Source organism: Acomys minous (assembly GCF_964271855.1).
Source record: "Acomys minous genome assembly, chromosome: 15".
In the NCBI taxonomy this organism is placed as follows: Eukaryota; Metazoa; Chordata; class Mammalia; order Rodentia; family Muridae; genus Acomys; species Acomys minous.
Window position 1 is genome coordinate 42,337,548 of NC_140497.1, and position 21,822 is coordinate 42,359,369.

Here is a 21,822-nt window from a genome sequence, read left to right on the forward strand (position 1 = left end):
AAATACGAGAGAGAGAGAGTTGGCATTACAAACAGCAGGCACTTACTGAGGCAATGAATAATTCATGTGCTTTATTGAATCTACATATCTCAAGTAGTATGGCGTTCCATAAGAATGATCACTTTCAAATAGATAACTAAATCATCACAACTCAATATATTTATGTATAATAGGCCAAACGAGAAAGACTATCATGGTTTTGATTATTAGACATTTCATATCTTTATTATTATTGTTTATTCTTTGATAACTTCACACATCTTTCAATAAAATGTTGCCATAAGCAACTCTTATTTTCCCCACTGATTCTCTCCATTTTTTTAAAAATAATACTTCCCTCCCCTACCTGCCTTTTTTTTTCCCTCTGTTTTGATACTTCAAGTCTAATTAATACTGCCCACACATGCATGGGTGTGAGACCGTCCACTGCATCGTATGAAGCCCATCAGTGGCCATACCTTCAAAAAAGAATGATTCTCCCTTTCTCACCAGCTATCAACTGCCAAGTGTTTCTCACTAAGATGTGAGGTCTGGAGATAATCTTCTGTATCTGTGGAGAAATTTTGGCAGGCTTGATCTTCTATAGGTCTGGTGGAGGTGCAGCTGCTGTGGTTTATGAATGCAGTGGCAGAGACACTATTTTACAGCATTCCTCCTGATCCTCCAGCCCTTAGATTCTTCCTACCCCTCTTTCTTCCACGATCTCTGAGGCCCTGGGCCAGGGAGAGCTGATAAAGATTTAGGGCTGAGCACTTACTCTCTTATTCTTGGCAATTTGAGGAGTTATCTCAGTTTTGGCCACAGTCCACTGGGGGGAAAAAAAAAGAAAAAAAAGAAAGAAAGAAAGAAAGAAAAAGGAGTTTCTCCGACTAAGACTTAGAGGAGCCCAGGTCTATGGGTATAAACATAAATATTTAGAAGGCCACTTGACAACATGTCCATTTGGCAAACTAATGGCAGCAGGATCTACCCAAGGGCTTATGACCTCCTCAGTCATTGGCTTTTGACCAGGGTTTCTATAATAGGCACGGAATTTCCTCCTGTGGAACTTGCCTTATGTCCAATCAGAAATGTGTTAGTTAACCCACAACAGCCAGGTTATTATTGCATCAATGACCATATCTTGCTCATCGGAAAGGCCCATATTGTAGCGTGTAGAGTTCAGTGCTGAGTATGAAAAGTACTGTGTTTTCTTCCCCTGCAGCCCTCAACACTTTAGAGCATCATTAAAGTTAGCCACCAGAGAAACTCTCCTGTCTCTTCTGGCGAGAGCTGGGCGTCTCCTATCTCTGGCTCATCCTGGCAGGGCTTCCTTTGATTTATCACTTTGCCTGCCCTTCCATTAGATATTACTTTCAAACGTGCTTGCTTCCTTCTACAAACCAACTTTATCTTCATTATTTTGGGGATTAAAGGTGTGTACTAAGGATGTGTCTGCGTTCCGGCCTGAGGGATTAAAGGTGTGTGGCGTGTCCGCCTTCTAGCAGGGTCACCTAGACCTACACCTCAGGATGTGATCCCATGTCACAGCAGCCTTCTTTCTGGATTAAAACTTCTCTACACAGCTTTGTTGTTGTTGTTTGTTTGCTTTTGTTTTTGTTTTTCCACAGTTCTACTTTAAAATTAACTTACAGCAAGTGGCCTCTTAATGCCTACTTGATTTAGCTTGGTTCACCCTGCTCCTCCTCTGATCTTTGCTTCATACCCCATCCATGGTTAATCCTTGAACCCTCAATCCTCCTCTTTTGTATTACATGTATTCTACTATCGCTCCATGTATATTTTCTAATTGGGCTGTGAGACAATAAGCTCTGTAGCATCTCTGCTTACCTATGAGTTTTTCTTGATTATTGTGCCTAAGAATATTGCCTGGCATGTTGTCATCATTATTTAATGCCTCAGAATTATGACGGGATTCTTTTTTTTTTTTTTTTTTGGTTTTCGAGACAGGGTTTCTCTGTGTAGCCTGGACTCACTTTGTAGACCAGGCTGGCCTCGAACTCACAGCAATCCACCTGCCTCTGCCTCCCAAGTGCTGGGATTAAAGGTACAGAAATTCCAAAGAGGTTCCAATTTCTTAAAATTATGTTATCTTGGAATGGGGGGAGGGGGGCAACCTCAGGTACTTGCACACCTGAGCTTTTTAAAGCAGTCTCCAAAATTAATAATTTATTTACGTAGAACTACTGCATGAATGGCATGCTTTGCTGTAATCACACTTCATTCACTCCTGTCATTTTCCAGCATGGTGACATATTTCTGCATAATACCTTGAACCCTTCTAACTATTATTTACTACTCCTTTCCCCTCCAACAAGAATGACTTTCTATTCCCATTAAACTGAAATGCATTAGCATTGTCCCTGTGAGGAGCATACCTCTTCCTTTGTGCGAGAGATAGCTGAGCAAATGTTTCTAAACCACTTTAATGGTATGGTCTGCATGTGTTCATGTCTCCTGCTAAAGATACTGTGTATTTTTTATGAAACATCTTCACCATGAAATAGCAATCTTGTTGGGGTTGGTAACCAGGTCTACTTTATCTTGTGTGCTTGGTATAAATTTGTACACCTTAGGGTGTATGCTAGATGAAACAGAAGCTTGAGAAACTCTAGGGACTTACCAAAATAACCTCTCCAGGATAAATCTTGAAAAAATTAGGACAAATCCCCATAGAATTATTATTATCTCCTTTGGCTTGAAGAGACGTTAGAGGTAATTTTTTCCAGATCTCTTATTTTACAAATTAGGAAACCAAATCCCAGTGTATCACTGGTGTAGCAGGGGGCCAACACCAGCCTCTCTTTGTCCAGGTGACTGTCTTTACTTTCAGGTGAGCTCTGCTGAGAGAGAGAGAGAGAGAGAGAGAGAGAGAGAGAGAGAGAGAGAGAGAGAGAGTGTGTGTGTGTGTGTGTGTGTGTGTGTGTGTAAAAGAGATTGCCCAGTGTAAAGGAAAATTTGGCTTACTTTTGTTTTTAGCATTCTTATTAAGAAAAAAGCATTGTACTAAAGATAACGGAAAAACTTAGACAATATTGAATGATCTCATATCACTATCAATTTTTCTGAAATAATTTCTTTCTCTTGAGTACCTCACCCCTTCATTATTTTGGGTAAGGGTTAATTCTTGGACTCCTGAGGTGCCGGGAGAATGTGTGTGTGTGGGTGGGCAATGTATTTAGGAGGGAGACATTTATTTGCATGTGGCTCTTTAGAAAGTGAAAGGGGTCAGGGTAGCGGGCCTCTGGGAGCTAGGCAACTGTGAAGCTGAGGGAAGTAGGTTTCAATCGCAAGAGGCAGGTGGAGAGAGGGAGGGGTCTGCGGGCCAGTGGAATTTCGCTGGGCCCTGCGGGACTGTCTCCGTTGGGAGGGGCCAGGCTGTCAGTGGCTGGGGCACTGGGAGCCTAAGCGCAGCTTGGACAAGTGGACTGCACGCAGCAGCGCCTGCCTGGTCTTTCACGCATCTCTGGGGACCTCAGGAGAAGGGGGGAAGACTTTTGGATATGGGTGAGTGCCACGGGTTCCCAGGGACCCGCAGGGCTTGTGGGGGAAGCTAATGTTACTGAAAGTGAATGTTTGCGAGACCATGATTACACCCATCTCTCACTGGCCATTGCCTCTTGCGCTTTTCTTTTGGGGGCTGACTAGAGCCTGTCTTTGGACTGATTCTGGGAAGGAGGAGAGACAGGGAAAGCCGGCCTCTAAGGCAAAGAAAAATGTTTAGGGTGTCTGCTACTTTGGTGTACCTTGCTCAGGATAGTATCTGAGGAAATTTTGAAAAGAGAGAGATTAGGAAAAAGCAAGCGGATTCCAGTAAAAAACAGCACCAGGACATGATTGTGGTTCAAGTCCAAGACTGTCAGGAGTAACGAAACTTACAAAACTTTCAGTTCTTAACAGGTTTGGGTAGAGGAAGACACTACAGAAGGGCGAGACTTGGGGACAGTTTCTAGTCCCTTGGGTAAAAGGAACGCCCATTTGCACAGAGGGTTTGAAGTTGTAGCTGAAAGCTCCGCTTATCCCTGCAAGAATCCTGGTAAATAAATGATCTAGTTGAAAAGACGCACCGAGTGGCTCAGGTCACCTCACGGTAGCTCTTGGAGCAGTTCAGCTTCGCTCCAGTTTCCTTGGAGTTCAGCAGCGCAGCTTGGCACACTTCCAAGAACGCTGTGGGGTGCGATGGAGGGGTGGAAGACTGGGTGTCCCTCCTGGAGCTGCAAATCCAGCCTAAGAAGGAAGTGGCTTAGGGTGAGAAAAGTTCATAAAACAGTGGAGAAGTGACCCACTATCTGGGAACTCGGTTGTGTTTGTTCAGCTTTTGCGTAAAGTGCTCGCACAATATTGCATTTCCACGGTTACTGACTAGTGAACCACCAGCAGCGGGGGATGTACTGTGCAAACGCCAGTGGACTCCCTGCTTCCGGTCCAAGTCCATTAGTCTCCCCCCCCCCCCCCCTCCGCTCCCTTGTCCTTTGTTATAAGTGATTTCACCAAGAGCAAAGGAGTCCTTTGGGCTGACATGCCCTTGTAGAAATTCCTAAATTCCCACAGGCTCAGCGTTAGGGGATGCTCTGACTACCAAGCAGTGTTGGTTTATACACACTGGCCAACTTGGAAGAAAAGAAAAACAGAAAAGGCGAAGGACATTTTTGCCTATGAATGTTAGCTGTGATCAAGACATTAATAGTCTCTTCTTGCTTGACCCTGCAAGCGTCTTAGAAAGACTCATTTTTTTTTTTAATCCTTTGAATAAAAGTGTTGGGAATGATCTCCAGAATGGAGTCTAAATGGAGTTTTTTTTTTTTTAATGGAAATAGTATTTTCAGGTTATAAAAGAATACAAACAGGTTCCCCCATTCTCACAGAACGCAGGCTTTTAAAAATACATACAGTTGTACTAGAATGCTAGCCCTGAAAAAGAGGGCGCTCTCTTAAATGAAAAGCCAAAATAACTGACTTGATGTACTCATGTAAATGACTATTAAAAAGATCAAGATGCTAATATTTAGGAAACACGACATTATTTACCTCGATCATTTTAAGCTTGAACTGGCTGGCCATCAAAACGTTAAGTTTTTCTATTTAAAAGTTAATTATTTCTCTAGTTTGTATTTCTACACCATAAAGAAAATGATTGACTCTGGATTTTACTTTGATTCTCCTGGATAAATCACTAACCAAAAGTATAGCCAGTGCTGTGGCAGAAGGTGTCTGGTTAGTACCTGCATTTCTGGAGTAATCTGGAGTTTAACCTTCTTTCTTAAACCTACTGTTCTCTCGGGAATGGATTCCATGTTTGTCTTGTATTTGAGATCACTTGAAACTCAGGTAGGTGTTAGTTACCTCCTGGGAGACAGGAAGTAGAGGAACAAGGGGGAACCCACAGGTCAAGAAAAGAAACAAAACAAAACCAAGCAACCAGTGTACAGCAACAGAGAGGGAGAATCTGAAACCAAGACTCAGAATGGAAATTAAGAGAAACAACCCACAGGAAAGTTATTAAAAGAGCCAAGGAGAGATGGCAGGAGGGAAGCAATATGCACAGAGGCTAGATAGAAAATACTTGATTATTGAAGTCATGTCTCTCCTCTTCCTTTCTATTTACTCGTAAAAAAAACCCTTCATTTCTTAATCCCTTTCTTATTTACAGGTGATAAGTCGTTAGCAACTCAGAAATGCACTCTAGATTCCTAGGATAAGAGAGAAAAGAATACAGAAAATGCTGGGCTCGCCCAGCAAGCTATATCTTTCTTTTCCTGGTGTAATGTTAGTTGAAAATTAAGCCATGAGGTTATGCGTTGTTTAATCGCAACACACCCGGGAGACAGAGGCAGGCAGATCTCAGTGTTCAGGGCCTGCCTAGTCTACACAGTGAACTCCAGGACAGCCAGGGCTGCACAGAGAAACCTTCTCTCTCAGAAAAACCAAAGCAAAAGAAAAGAAACAAAGGAAAATGGTGCTGTGTGGATGAATGTAGCAATCCTTGATTGAGAACTCCTTATCCTACCATTATGGAAGAGTAAGAGTAACTGGTCAGACCAATAGCCTGAATAATTTATACTCACCATATCTATAATGCATATTTCCTAATTCTCAAACAAACAAAACAACCCAAATTATTTGTAATGTAGGGAAACTGAGACAAGGGGTCTGTTGGGTTTTCCTTCTTCAGCAATGTCCTTGATTTAGGTAGGAACACTTCCTTTTTGCCTCAAACTTCTCTGAAGAAAGGTTAGGAAAAAGTAGTTTATCAAAAAAATGCAGGGGTAAGTGTTTGTTAATCGTATCAATGTTTTAGCTTCAGGTTAACTTTAACTACCATTCCTGCTCTCCAAATGTGGGATTTCAAAGTCCAGTAAGACGTAGGTAAGAATATTTAAAATTTTTTCTCATATTAGTTATTCATTACTTAAATACATGTGTATTGATTTATTTTCTGTTTAAACAGTATTAAACATTGTTTGGTGCTTCGACACCTAATTACAGAACATTTTATGAAGGTGGTGGCACTACATTTAATTCTGGAGAAGGGGGGTGGTCTGCAGAGAATAAGTGACCCTCTTAAAGCAGGAAGGAGGTAAGTCCCGAAGTAAGTCACGGAGCTGATCAATAAATAGATCTTAGCTTTAAAAAAAATCCCACAAAGAAATGAAGATTTAAAATTTTATAGTAGGAAATAGGTAGTAGTAGGAAGTCTTTATAAAAAACATTGGTGTTTAAGGAAGAAATATTGACCACAGCATTTAAAACAAAGACTAAAATAGAAAAGATGTGTTGAACTATTAGCACAGTCCTGGAATGATAGTTATATCCAGGCAAACCCAGCAACATGGGATGGAGGGCAAAAGGTGGATAGAAGATGTGTCCACAAACTCATGCAGTAGAACGCCAAAGAGAACAAATCCATGCTCTGGAGAGATGAAAGCTTCACAATGGAGAAAGTAGTGGGCCTCTCTGATAGCATGCCTAAAGGATAAAGCAGACGGTTTATTTCCTGGCTATTCTGAGCAACTCATGAATTTCATTTCGAGATGGCTGAGAGGTTAAGAGCACTGGCTGCTCTTTCAGAGGTTCTGACTTCAATTCCCAGCAACCACACGGTGGCTCACAATGATCTATAATGGAATCTGGTGCCCTCTTCTGGAGGTCAGACAGAAAACTGTGTACAAATCAATTAATCAGTCAATCAATCAATCAATCAACCTAAAAAAAAAAAAGAATTTATGGCTAGATATTTAAATAATAGTGTTTAATAAGCTGTAGACCCATACTGAGAATTTAATAAGGAAAAATCAGAAGGAAAACAATCATGTAAAAGTTCCCAATCTTTAGTGGAAGATACACTTATTACATAATGAGTTGATAACTTGGAAGAGACCATACAGGCAACACTACTCAAGGGGCAGGAGAGAAAGAATAAGTGGTATTAAGAGGAAAAAGGTATAGCCTACCAATTATGTACTAAATGCCCTAAATTAGAAGCTTGAAATGCGATACCACAAAATTCAGTAATAGAGCAAAAGCTTTGACAACAGAGAAAAAGATCAGAATATATTTTTCTGCTATTTACTAGCAAATAAAAATGGGATTGGTTAAAGATACTTAAAATTACCTTAAAACTGGACAAAAATACTATGTACTGTTTTCTTGAGCTTCTAAATTTATTTCACGGAGCAAGCAATACAATATAAGCAATTATGAACAACGCACAAGCAGCCAATGTTTGAAATAGGTCGCTGTTGCTTATCTTTGAAAATCTTCTATCCCCTTGCGTTTGATTAGGGGGGCTATAAATTTATGTAGCTCAGATTATTGTTCAGTAATAAATAGCTAGATAAAAACCTATGAATCTGATAAGTTCAAAATATTTTGTTCTTAAAAAAAATGTATAATTGTCTAGACTGTAGACTAATAGCCAATAGTGTTTATGTATCATTTACCTCTCTGGTATATTATAGCAACTGTACCAATCTAATAACATTGTGAGCTAGAGAAAGATAAATTAGTGCCATGTTGCTGTAAGTAAACTATTCTCCAAGTGAGTTTATTAAAACAGTTCCCTAATAACTCTCGTGGCTCTATGTGCTATCAGCTGATCAACTTCTTTTATGCAGTCTTGAGTTGTTGCTGGATAATGCCAGTATCCAACCGTCTGAAGGCATCATCTAATTGGCAGACTGAGATAGCTCACAGATAGCTGGCATCTGATAGTGTGTGTTGACTGAGTGTATGTTCACCTGTGGCTGTCTTTGGGGTTTTCTGAGAATAATGAAGGTTTCCAAGAAATAGCTTTCCAACAGGAGTGTTCTAAGACACATACAGGCTGACCTCACATCAAGGAAGTGTCCCAGGACATGAGTTCTGCTGTATTTTGTTAATCACAAAGGTCAGAAACAGGGTGTCCAATTCAAGGTTAGAAAACCAGGCCTCTGAGCTAGATGTCAAGTACATGGTCACTGACCTAAGGAAAGTAGGGACTACACAGAGCTGACGAATCCATCTCATTCTAAAAACAGATGCTTACAGATGTGCTTCATCTTGCATTTACAACTAGATACTAAGTGAGTGTCCTTGAAACACATATTGCAAGTGACTATATCTTCAGTTTAGAAACGGAAAGCTACCTAGCCAGCCACATCCAAATCTCACAGCAAAACCAAGTGTGGAAATTGGTTCTTGGGTGGAAGTATCGTTGTTGAGTTCTGGGTTATTTGAGGGTTGTCATGGGACCCCGTTGGCCAGCAACTCAAGTAGATGCTACCCACTCCTGGAACTGGAAGCTTTATTTGGTGACGAGTGATGTCCAGTTGGGACTGTCTCCACCACTTTTTGGTCATTTCATTTAAGACCACCTTCTCATATGAATACATTTTAGGAAGTTTTTACTGTGTTATCTTTTCACACCACTCCTCAAATAGTGTTTTACTTTAGATGTTTTCCCCCACCTTCCTTCCCTCCTTTGTCCCTTCCTCTTTCCCTTCCCACTTGATCCTCCCATTCATTTTTACTTTTAAAGATGGTGTCTCACTATGTAGTTCTGGGCATTCTGGAACTGACTGAGCATACTAAACTGGCCTCCGATCCACAGAGATCCATCCACCAGTATTAAAGGTGTGTGCCGTAGTGCCATGCTCTTTAAATCTAGTTTTGAAAGTAAAAATAAAGCCACGCGTGTTGGCGCATGCCTTTAATCCCATCACGCCGGAGGCAGAGGCAGGTGGATCTATGTGAGTAAGAGGCCAGACTGGTCTTCAAAGGGAGTCTAGGGCAGCCAAGGCTACACAGAGAAACCCTATCTCAAAAAAAATTTTTTTTAAAGTGCTAAAATGGACTTAAGTTTTCAAATCAATTTGGAAGGCATATTTTTATTTAGTAGATAATAAAAATAAAAATAAAATAAGCCTATTCTGTGCTCCATTCTCTCTTTGACAAGACAAGAACATTGAATACTTGGGGAGTTCTTTACATTCCTTTTTTAGTCACTAGACTAAATGGTACAAAAAGAATGAGTAGCTATGTACTAGGTATGCATAGGTGTATGATAAGGCTATCTGTCACCGTCATCCCTCTAACACGATTCCCGTCTGCAGTAAGAGCTAAAATGAAGGAAAAGATTTTATTTGTTAACCGGATGTCAGAAAGCAACTTCGGTATGAAGTCTCTGGAGAAAAAAAAATAACAGAATGGTTTGTGTCTAGGTGTGTACATAGTCTTAAGTCATACAAACGACATAGAAATCACTGGGGAAAATTAGTCTTAATTTTATTCATCTTATAACAGTTTCTTTAATTGTATTCATTTACCTAATATAATAAATATAACCTTGCTCAAATAGGCTGAGACATAAAGTGACACTCACTGTAAAAAGTTAAAAAAAATTTAAAAAATCAGATCACATGTCTCATTATGTATGTAATATTGTATATGAGGCCACTAACTATTCCATAGTAAGTGAGTATTCCTCCTAGCAAAAAACATCCTTTTGAATTCATCCTTTTGAGTGTTTCATTGACTGAAGAGGGAACAGGTGCCTCTAAGGACGAACCACATGCTCACTTTGGTTGTAAACACAGTGACATAATGAGAACCATAGAATGAGAATAATTTCCATCATTAAAGCATGCCTGCTTATTGAGATAAAGAAAAAGTGCACATGGGGAACCCTGTCATCATTTTGAAGATTTAGCTGCAGAGATAGTGATTAATGTAATAGAGTGGAAAGGTCTATAGAGGTTATAGTCACAATGAGTTTTATGAAAGAGCACTTTGAAGAGGAACAGGGTGGCTTGTGACTTTCTCAGGAGCTGAGATAGCCCATCGAGAGCAGCAAAATCATCCTTGGGTGTGGGGTGGGTGCGCATGCACTGGGACACATCTGAATTTGCTTTCATTTCAGCTGTTGCTCAAAAAAGTACTACATTTTATCTGCTAAATTTTCCATCCTCTGGAAAGGTATGTGGTACCACACCCTAGCCAGAATTTTATAAACAAAGTGAAAAGGGCCCTGGCAGGGAGCTGAGCAGCGGTTCAACTAACTAACAGTGTCTCATCCTTCCTGTTCCCTGACCTTGTCACTCCAAATCTAAGACTTTCCCTCATCTGCACAGCCACCCTACCAGACCTACTGTAGCCTGTCCGGAGTTCTGCCCTATACAGAGTATATGGCCAACCCACAGCTTTTTAAAACTTATCACCAATTTTAAGTTTACAGCATGAAATGAGTTTCGTTATAGCATTTTAACCACATTTTAATTGCATTTTGTTCTTATTTCTCCCCTTTCCCTCTAGCCCACTGTTCTTTCTCTCCTCCCTTGGCCTCCCCTTTTTTTCTTCCTTCAGTTACCTCCCCACTGCTGCTTTCATGACCATGCAGTTTTAGCATTGCTGAGAGAGAACGCTGTCCCATCAGATTTTGTTACAAATAGAATAACAAAATGGATACTAGAAATTATATGACCACATACATTTTTTTTTTCTGGTATGAAAGAGGTTTATTGGATAGTAGGAGAAGTGAGAGCCTCAGGAAGGGGTTAGATAAAGTGAGTGAGCCATGAGGACAGAGAGAGAAAGGAGGGCCAGAGAAGGAGAGAAGGAGAGAAACAGTGGGAACAGAGAGAGGGAGAGAGGGAGAGGGGGGGGGAGAGAGAGAGAGAGAGAGAGACAGAGAGACAGAGAGACAGAGAGACAGAGAGACAGGCAGACAGAGAGAGAGAGAGAGAGAGAGAGAGAGAGAGAGAGACAGACAGACAGACAGACAGACAGACAGACAGACACAGACACAGAGACACAGAAAGAGAGAGAATGAAAGTGGGGGACAGAGAGAGCCTTCTTTTATTGGCTAGAATAAGACAGGATGGCATTCCAATGAGAACGTGGAAGGAATCACCAAGTATAAGCACAAACTGAAAATAGTCTCAATTATGGTAATTTCCAGTTAATTAAACCCTATATCACATCCCTGCAACTAAACAGAATGACTTAGAATACTTTCTGTTGGCCCAGCTGCTCAAAGTTGCGGTGATCACGCGTTTATAGACCCTCCCTGACTTCTTGCCACCTGACATGGTCCTCGTGGAGGATGTACCAGATGATGATCTTTATAGGAGACAAAATCATTTGTGAAGACTGTGTTACCAGGCTGGCCTCATATATACATAGATCTTCCAAACAAGTTTTCAAGTCTAGCTATAGCACTGTGGTGATCCGACTTGAAATTTAGAACATCTAATCTAGAGATGTGAAGACTAATTAGAAATTAAGTAATGTATCCTATTTAATTATTGAGTATAACTTAATAGAATATTATAATGGCCAAAATAAGTTTTAAAATATAAACTTTAAATGTTTTGTTTGCACATAAATATGGTATATTTCAGTGTCCATAAGGATAACAAATCAACAAATTGTTTATATTGAGTATTGTGAAAAATTCATTCTGTTCCACTGGGCTTATTAGTCCAATATATGTGTGATTGACTTGATATGAAGGGAAGAGAGAAAGAGCCCCCTTTATATGTAACTTAATTTTTACAGCCTTGCCTTTAGGTCTCTAGAATCCTGAAACCCTGTTCCAGTGTCTTTTCTTTTGTTTTCCTATTTTATCCTTCCTGGGACATTTCCTGGCTTTTATAATTCAGATAGCACAGGCTTGAAGAAGGCTAAAATCCTTGGGGTTGAAAAACTCATCCAGTTCTCACCTATCTTCCACATAAGGGACTGACTCAAAACAGCATAATTAAAACAAAATGCGGCACAACATAATTAAAACAATGCATTCTGAATAGGTAATTTAAATAGTAATTGAGTATTTGTAATTACGCCTTTTTCACTTGTCCCTGACTTCTTATGTTAATATGTGGTGTTATGTGCAGATGAAATTCAAATGCAATTATGTACAGGGTATATGTCACTAACAAAATGCAGGATTTTTCTGTGTGATCTTCTGTTTCCTGCAAGGACTACAGAATTGAGGTCCAAGTGGCTTTTTGTTTTCCTCAAGTTGAGTCCTTCTGTTTTCTTTGTCACTGGCTTTCATCCTCTGTCCCAGTGGCTGTAGCTCACTGTTTATTTATTGCCTGCTTAGTATGGAGAAACACCCAGCCTTCAACACTGACAACAAATCAGAATAATGAGCGTAGCCCATCACGCTACACTGGGTATCATCTTTGCCTGTTAGGCTCTTGGCTGGTTTTTGCTATACTTGACTATCCTCAAAGTTTGGGAAATCTGACTGTGGGTTGTTATTTTCCTATTCTTATTAACACTTGCCAAATCTTTTGTCGTGCATCTTTATACTCAGGACAGCTTCTGGGTCAAATTTTAGTTTTGATCACTGAATCTTTAGAAGGGGGAAGCTAAGGCACTGACATAGCCAGCTCCTTTTCAGTGTTGGCAGTGGATGCTGATTAGCTGTGCACTAGTTGTTGAAGTCATAGCAACAAGTCCCACTTACTCTCTTTTAGGCATCTCAATTAAGTTTCTTTGCGCTTTGGAAATATAAGTGCAAAAAAGTTTCGTCTCTTGGAGAAAAAGAGTATGTTCAGGAGAATGATTTCATAGAGTTAATTAGGAATTCCTTTCTAATGTCCATTTCTGAACTGGTAAGCTAGGACTTCTTTGTACTCTTGCATTTTCTTCTTATTTCCAGTTTTTATAATAGGCTTTTGATGGACTTAATCTTTTAATTTCAAACTGACTATTTGCCAAGATTCTGGATGCCATTGCTGAGCTACCAAGCTAAGTATATGCATCAAAAACCAAAGGACAAACAATAAAGTTTGCCACCGAGGCAACAGATACCAAATTGTGTTTTCAACAAAGACTCAGGACAATTTGTACTCAATAAAATTATTCTGAGAGAATATAGCTTAAGTTACTTTCTAGACAAACATGAATTTAAGAAGACATCTTATTTTTATTTTAAATTTACTACAGTAAAACTGGATTAAAATAGTTTCTTTTAAAATCTTGCACAAATGACAAATGATTGTAGTTCCTGTTTATGTAAAAACTTTTTTATGTTATAAGATTATGAAGTTTAGGCTTTTCTCATGGAGAATAATGTAGAAACAAGGTTATATTGTCTTTCTTTCTCAAGGAATTAAACAGTTTTTTTTTCCAAGACAGGGTTTCTCTATGTAGCCTTCTGTCCTGGAGCTTGCTCTGTAGACCATGCTAGCCTCGAACTCACAGAGATCTGCTTGCCTCTGCCTCCCAAGTGTTGGGATTAAAAGTGTGTGCCACCACTACCCAACTTTAAACAGTATTTTATGTAATCTAATCCATTATTTTCTTAGTCAATGAAAAATTTAGCTTTCCTTGGTGAATGTGTTTCATATTGGTTAAACATTTTTATGAATATATGTTCGTGATATGTACGCATATATGCATATATTCATACATGTGTGAGTGTGTATGAGTGCCGACACATTCATATCAGCACATGTGAGTGAAGGTCGGAAAAGAACCTCAAGCATCAGTCTCAACCATTCACTTTGTTTGAAACAGGCATTTTTGTTGTTGATTGATTGATACACATACTAAGTTAGCAGGCCTAGGATTCTCTAGTATCTACGTCTCATTTCCCTATAACAACAATGGAATAAAAGGTATGTGTCACTGTGCCGTGACTTCACTAGCCCTGAGTAGTTAGCTAGATTCCAGTACCAGATACGACTTCTCTCTTGTTGAACAGTGGGGTCATAAGTACAATTGGGGAGCTGTTGGTTACTACCAAGGTGTGTGTGCCACTACTGCACCCTGAGTTATTCTGCCGGTCGTTGCTATGCTTTATAGACATCACAGCTGGGTAGGGCTGTTGCTGTTTCCCTCCTTTGTAAGCTTGAAAGGCGCCTTCTGGTACTATGACTGACTGAGGTGTTCTCAAGGAAGAGGTGTTCAAATCAGTTCCTCTGGGACCTGTGCGTGAAGCGGATGGTGTCTCCATTCAGAATCTTTGCTAAATGTGTCCAACGGTTTTACTCGTAGCCATTTAGATTTGGAAAACAACTCAAGTTTCACCGGACCAGTGAATGGATTACCCCACTTTGTGGCTGCCAGGCAAGTGGATTCTACTCAACAGTAAAAAGGAAGAAACTAATGCCAGTGCAACATGGATACATCTCATATATATGTTAAATCAAAACATCCAGATAGTCAGGGATGTCAACCCACTTACATAACATTAGAAATGACAACTTTGTAACAATAAAAGGCATCAGTGAGGAGCAGAAGCTAGAAGCAAGGTGATTTATTTAAAGTAGCAATGCCAAAATGAAACATTGTTTCTCTAAGTTTGAAAGATCGAAAGTTACTTTTAAAATAAAATTTGTGTATACTTCTGTCTTCATTCTTTCCATTTTTTTCTAGTTTCATCCATTATATGAAATGCATTAACTATTAGATACAGTAGAAGAGAGATTTTTTGCAAACTACTTTCTACTAAGATAATCTTTAATTCAATCAATAAGAAATAAAAATTTCAGTTTATTTGGTATTAAAAATGGATTACTTTTGGAGTAACAAATAATTGATTACCTTTTAAATGGTAAATGATAACAAACAAAAATTCTTTTGGGTGGCTTACTGGCATTCTGGTTGGGAGGGACCCTATGAACCTTAACTCTTAAGACCTGATATGTATGGCATCCTTTCCAGTGGTCACTTTACTGCACTTATTGCTGGGTTAATATATTTTATCATATATATACATATTTATCATATATTTTATCATATATACCATCTTGTTGAAATGTGAAAATGCCATCATATTTCTGATTTTTACCCATTAGTGCAATTATTATTATATCCCATCCAACAAATCCAATGATCATTTTAAGAACCTTGATTTAATATGGGAAAACAATTATGCATTTACTAGAATACTCAAGCTAGAGGAAATCAATCATATATATGAAAGGTAATATTAGGACCTGTCTCAGAAAGTAAAAGGGACTGATGTATTCTGGGCTTCAAGTACTACTGGCATTTTTAAAATAACCCTCTAAACATAATTTAATCTTCTTACTCAGTATACAAGCCTTGGTTGATGTTTAAAACTAAGTGGTATAAGCTTTACTATTTGCTGAAACAATAAAACGGATTATAGCTAAAGTGCTAAATTACATAGCTGCAAAGGTACCTACTGGGAGCAGGTCTGTAATTCTGAAGGCAAGAATCAGATGTCTTTTATAATATTGCCACCGGTGCTACTAATATTGCTGTTTGTGGTAATAGCATTGCTATAGCTGAGAGGTCTAGTTTTTTATTATTTGTGCCTGGTTTTTAGTAACAATGCAGATAAAGTAAGGCTATTTGTAGTATATTAATAATTAGAAAATCACTTTTATTTTCCACAGGATATATGAGGTAAATTTCATTCTCTTTGTCTTGTATTTCCCTCTGAGCTTCTTTTGTAGTTGCGGTTTTATTTGAGTGACATTAATAACTCAGGACCTGCAGAAGTAAGGGTTTAATAGGGTTGATATTTGCTTTTGATCATGGTTTTGAATTAAGCTGCTAAACTTAAGAGAGGAATTATTGACTCCATTGACATGTGCGTTCTACTTATACCACAGCATATAGAAAAGGAGTTTACATAACCCCATATGCAGGGTTTTGATTAAACATTCATCAGTATAATTTGGTGCCTGCTTGGAAAAAATTCAGTTTTTCATATTAAAATAGAATTGAGGGGTTTTTTTTTTTTGCTGTTTATAGACTAGTACTTTATAAAACTGTAAATTTTATATGACTGTAGAATTTGTTTCTTAGAGAAAACTAAATTTTCTTCAAATCCTCGATTCTGACCAAACTGATATTTTAATTAATAGAAGACTAACTAACATCTGCTGGGGGTTAAGGTCAGATTTATTAGGAGAGCTTAAATAGTTCTGTGCTTCAAGTATGTAATTCTTGACCTGAGTTGACAGTTTTACACTTTACATAAGTTCTGATGAAACAGGTGATGTACTAGATTTGACACCATCTCTAATGGGATTCAGTGTAGAGACTAGCAGGGATTCCCACTTCGTACTGTACGCCAGAACCAACTGGGGAACCTTTAAAATAAGACCTTTGGCTCCTTCACAGAGATGCAGCTCCAGCTGGTTCAAATTAATGCCCAGACATGAGTGGTTTTAAGAGTTCAATACCGAAATCCAGTATGCCACCTAGACTGAGAATGTTTGACTTAGACACAGGGTAAGTGCGTTTGGGGGGTGATCTAGTCTCAGGTTCTTAGTCATGCCAGCAACGTCGGTGATGTGTTCCATCTTGTCAAGTGGGTCTTAAGTCAAATCAGATATTGGCTGGTTATTCCCACAAGCGTTGTACCACTGTTACACTAGCATATCTTTCAGGCAGAACATCACTGTAGATCAGAGGGTTTGTGGCTGGGTTCGTGTTTATGTTTTGTCTTTGGTAGCATTCAGAGTACCTACCTTCCTGTACCACATGTAGCAGCACTGTAGGGCTGAAGGCTCTACGTAGGCATCACGTCCACTTCTGCATATTCAATGAGTTCTGTAGGTGTTGTCTTTAGGAAGAGGGCCTTATCATAAATTTATGGAGAGCAATCTAGAGTCTTGGTAACAGTCTGGGTTTTGTTTGTTTGTTTGTTTGTTTTGTTTTGTTTTGTTTTTGGTGATGGGAGGTTCCCATAAGACCCCTTTGGCCAACAACTCAATTAGATATAACCCATCTCTGGGACTGGAAGCTTCATTTGATGACAGATAATGTCCAGCCGGGGATCTGTCTCCCCCATTAGTTGCCAATTTTACTTAGGTCATATATATATATGTTCTAGAAAGTTTCTTCTGTATAAGGCTTTCATACTACCCCCCAGTTGGCCCTTATTTTTAGATGTATGCCTCTATATTCCCTCTCATATGACCGTTTCCTTCCCTTCCCCACTTGATTCTTCCATTCCAGCCTCCTTCTCATTTACCCATATCTATCTATTTTATTTCCCTTTCTTAGGAAGATCTGTTTGACCCTGTTCCTGGCCCAGTTCCTTAGTCTATTTCGAACCTCTGTTGTTTTATGGGTTGTAGCTTGGTTAACATCGACTTAACAGCTAATGTCTGCATATAAGCAAATACATATCATAATTTTCTTTCTGATCCTGGATTACCTCACTCAGGATGATTTCCATTTCCAACCTTTTGCCTGTAATTTTTGTGAATTCATTTGTTTTAACCTTCGTACTCCATTGTGTAAATGTACCACATGTTCTTTACCTGTTCATCTGTTGAATATTTTAAACAGAGCAGCAATGAGCATGGTTGAACAAGTATTTCTCTGGTAGCATGAAGCATCATTTTGGTTTATGACCAAGAGTGGTATACTGACTGACTCCCAACTTTCTGAGGAATCAGCACACTGATTTTCATGGTAGTCATACAAGTTTGCACTCCCACCAGTAATCCACATCTGCACTAGCACGAACTGTCCCTTGTTTTATCAATGCTAGCAATTCTGATAGGTGTAAGAGGAACTCTCAAAGTAGTTTTGATTTGCATTTCCCTGATGACGAGAATGATGAACATTTCTTTAAGTGTTTCTCTGTCATTTGAGTTCTCTCTGTTGAGAGTTCTCTGCTACGATCTGAACCCGATCTATTCTGATTGAGAATCTTGACGGGTATAGAAGTCTGGGCTGTCATCTATGGCCTCATAGAGTCTATAGAACGTCTTTCAGGCCCCTCTCTGTCTTTTAGAGTCTCCAATGGGAAGTCCGATGTTATTCCGTTAGGAGTGCCTTACTATGTTACTTAGTCTTTTCCCCTTGCAGCTTTTACTATACTTTCTTTGTTATGTATATTTAGTGTTTTGATCTTTTTTTGTCAAAGGGAATTTCTTTTTAGGCCCAATCTACTTGTATGCTTTTTGTACTTTGATAGACAACCCCTCCTCTAGGTTAAGGAAATTTTCTTCTTCTTCTTCTTCTTTTTTTTTTTTTTTGGCGTGTTTGTTTTTTGTTTTTGTTTTGTTTTGTTTTGTTTTGTTTTCCAAGACAGGGTTTCTCTGTGTAACAGCAGTAGTGGACTCACTTGTAACTCAGGCTGGCTTCAAATTCACAGAGTTCCTCCTGTATCTGCCTCCTAGAGTGCTGGGATTATAAACGTGTGCCACCAATGCCTGGTCTTTCTTCTACAATTTTGTTGAAAATATTTTCTGTGGCTTTGAAATGAATTTCTTCTTCCACTGTACCTATTATCCTTAAATTTGGTCTTTTCATAGCATCCAGGATTTCCTGGATAGTTTGTGACTCCCTAGAACTTCCTGTGTTTAACATTTTCTTTTAAAAATTATTTTTAGTTTTTACATATACATACAGATAAATACAATAAACTACATACAGCAAGAAGAACCACAAAACAATCAGGAATTATATATATGTTACATTCATAGTGTTTTGGCTATTTGTGTTTGGCAACCTTGAAGAAAACATCTTTCCTATCTTGGTGCATCTAAAATTCTGAATGTAAATCAATATCTATCATATCTCATCTCCATCATCTTAAAACGTCTATCTAGACCTAAAAAATCTGAACCCCTAAACACCTAAGCTTAATTGTTAAACTAAACAATCTGGTCTTCAACTCCATCAGAGACTTGACAAGGAACAAAATTAATTATCTTTACTGAAATATCCATTTATTCTATTATATCTTCAATGTCTGAGATTCTATCTTCCATCTCTTGTATTCTTTTGGTAAGGCTTGCCTTCGAGATTCCTGTTCATGTTCCTAAATTATTAATTTTCAGATTTCTTTATTCCTTTTTTACAAGTGTGTAATGCAATTTGATCACTATTATTTCTTTTGTTTTTAACAATATTTTTATTGATTCTTTGTGAATTTCACATTATTCTCCCCAACCATACTCATTTGCCAGTCCTTCCATGTTTGACCTCCAATCTTGTGACCTCCCCCTCCAAAAGAAATATAAATAAATACATAAAAAAGAAAAAATACTCACTAGTGCATGGACAAACTCTCAGTGGCCTGCCCCTTAAGTAGAGCTGCCATTCCCCTCCTGCATCCCATCTAGAAGCCATCACTTTTGGAGTGCTAACACCAGCATCTTTTTTTGAGGGGGTTGAGACAGAGTGTCTCTGAATAAGCTTGGCTGTCTTGGACTCACTTTGTAGACCAGGCTGGCCTCAAACTCATAGTGATCCACCTGCCTCTGCCTCCCTGAGTGCTGAGAATACAGGCATGTGTCACCACACTCAGCAACATCAGCATTTTTATTACATTTCTAAAGAGTTTTATTTGATGGCTTTCTGTTTATGCTGTGTTGGGAGAGATAAGGATTGTCACAGAAACCTTTCATGCCCCTTTTTTTTTCCAGCTACGTGTCTGCAGTCACCAATATCATTACCAAAATAGCTTCCTTGATCTTTACAGTCAGCAGGAGCACAGATCATGATTTCTGGCAACAGCATGGGCCATAAACCCAGTCCTCTGCTTCAGTAGGACCACCGACCCAAACAAGGCCCTGGGAGATAGCCTGGACCATGGGCATCACCTAGTCCTCAAGTGACATTCACAGGCCACTCACAACAAACTTGTCGTCACTACCATTGTGTTTCTAGTTCTGCCTGTTTCCACAGGTCACTTACCGCTCTGTTTTCCAATGTTTCCCATCTCTCCACCACGCAAATGAGATGGCCTTGTTTTCATAGATTTTTGAAAATGGATTTATTCATTTCCTGTTTATTGACCTCTATCATATTCACAGAGATTATCTTAAAGGTCCCTGTCTTTTGCCTCAGCTATGTAGCAATAACGCAAGCCTACTATTGTAGGGTTACTATTGTCCATGCTGTTATTAATTGTGTTTTTATGTTGACATTTCAGCATCATGTTTGGGAAGATTGTAATTCTAGGTTTTGATATCTGATCTTGTCTTTGTTGGGTAGATGTTTTGTTCCTTGGGTTCTACCCTCTCTGCTTCTTAGGGGAGTGTGATGGCTGTGTGGTGCCTGGTAGAAAATTCTTCCTGATATTTGTGGCCACTGGAGATTCTGGATCAAATGTGTTTCTTGGGACTGGAAGCTGACAGTTAGGACAGTTAGGAACTGGGTTGGACTAGAGGAGGATGGCTGAGAAGGTCTGGAGAAGAGAAGAAAGCAGGGTGTTTTATCAGTATTTGCTTAGTCCCTTAGGAATAGGGACATAAAGTGAGGAGAGGCCACAGTGTGTAGTCCTCTACAGAGCTGGGCACTGGACTCGGGGATGTGATATGGAGACTGGCCATCTGAAGCTCACCTACCTGCTTAGCTGGCTTACTTGGTTTTCTGGCAGCCTAGGGTGGTGCTAGAGTTGTGTGCTGGGCTAAGAGGATGAATGGGAAAGAAGGTTGGAGGAGGTGTGCATGGTGAGCTAGAGATGAGAGCAGAGAGTAGGGAGAGCTCACAACAGGCGTTCAGCTCAAGGATGAGCATAAAATCAGGAGATTAGAACTGAACTGGTGGGGAGGAGTGTAAGGTGAGGACCTGCAATTAGCCTGTCTGCTTCCCTGGTCTAAGTGGCCTGTGGGTTTCCAGGGAATGCTTGCTGGAGTTGAGGGTTGAGATAAAGCAAGAAGATGAGGCAAGGAAATTTGGAGGCAAAGATTTCTGGGATACCCTGGTGTGGGGAACAGGGGGAAGAAAGGCTATGGCAGATAGTCTGATGAAAATAAGACTTGGGGATTAGATTTGGGGGAGCGGAGGGGTGGGTGATCTACAATTAGCCTGGCTGAAGTCTGAAACAGTATTTAAATCAATTAGGGTTCAAGTGACCACATGCTAAATTAGAGGAGTGCAGTTTGGAATTCTTCCTCTGTGAATATAGCTCTTACAAATCACATGCAAGATTTGAATTCAAGCCTCCACACTGCCAAAAGGAAAAGATCAAGTAATATTTCAGTATAACGCCTGCAATTCTGAGTGTTTGACTATTTCTGATAGGATAGAACTATTAGAAACACAGACGTGGGGTATCTTAAAATGCTAAGAAGTTTGGGCTTCTTTTGTTGCTATCTTCCCGTGTATATAGCCCCTAAACCACTGCTAATTGAATGCCTGTCTTCTAACTACTATGGGCCGAACACTGCTTGGTGCTGAAATAATGATATTCAAGACATACATGTTTCAGGGCTGAAGATATGGATCAGTTAATAGTGAGTGCTTGCTGCTCTTCCAAAGGATCTAAGTTTGGTTCCCAGTACCCACACACTGGATGACAACAGTGCCAGGGGACTCATACCTTCTTCTGACCTGTAAATGCATCCCCGCCTCCCAACACATACATGAAAAAAGAAGCTCATTCTG

The 21,822-nt window shown here is 39.5% G+C and overlaps 1 protein-coding gene across 1 annotated transcript in view; it reads left to right on the forward strand.

The window, feature by feature from the left end:
* Nucleotides 1–3,351: 3,351 nt before the first annotated feature.
* Nucleotides 3,352–21,822, forward strand: part of GPM6A (glycoprotein M6A) — a 257,248-nt gene continuing 238,777 nt past the window's right edge. The window contains exon 1 of the mRNA XM_084758357.1: nt 3,352–3,507. Coding sequence (XP_084614483.1) covers nt 3,504–3,507 — 4 coding nt within the window. The 5' untranslated portion in view covers nt 3,352–3,503. The remainder of the gene's footprint in view (nt 3,508–21,822) is intronic.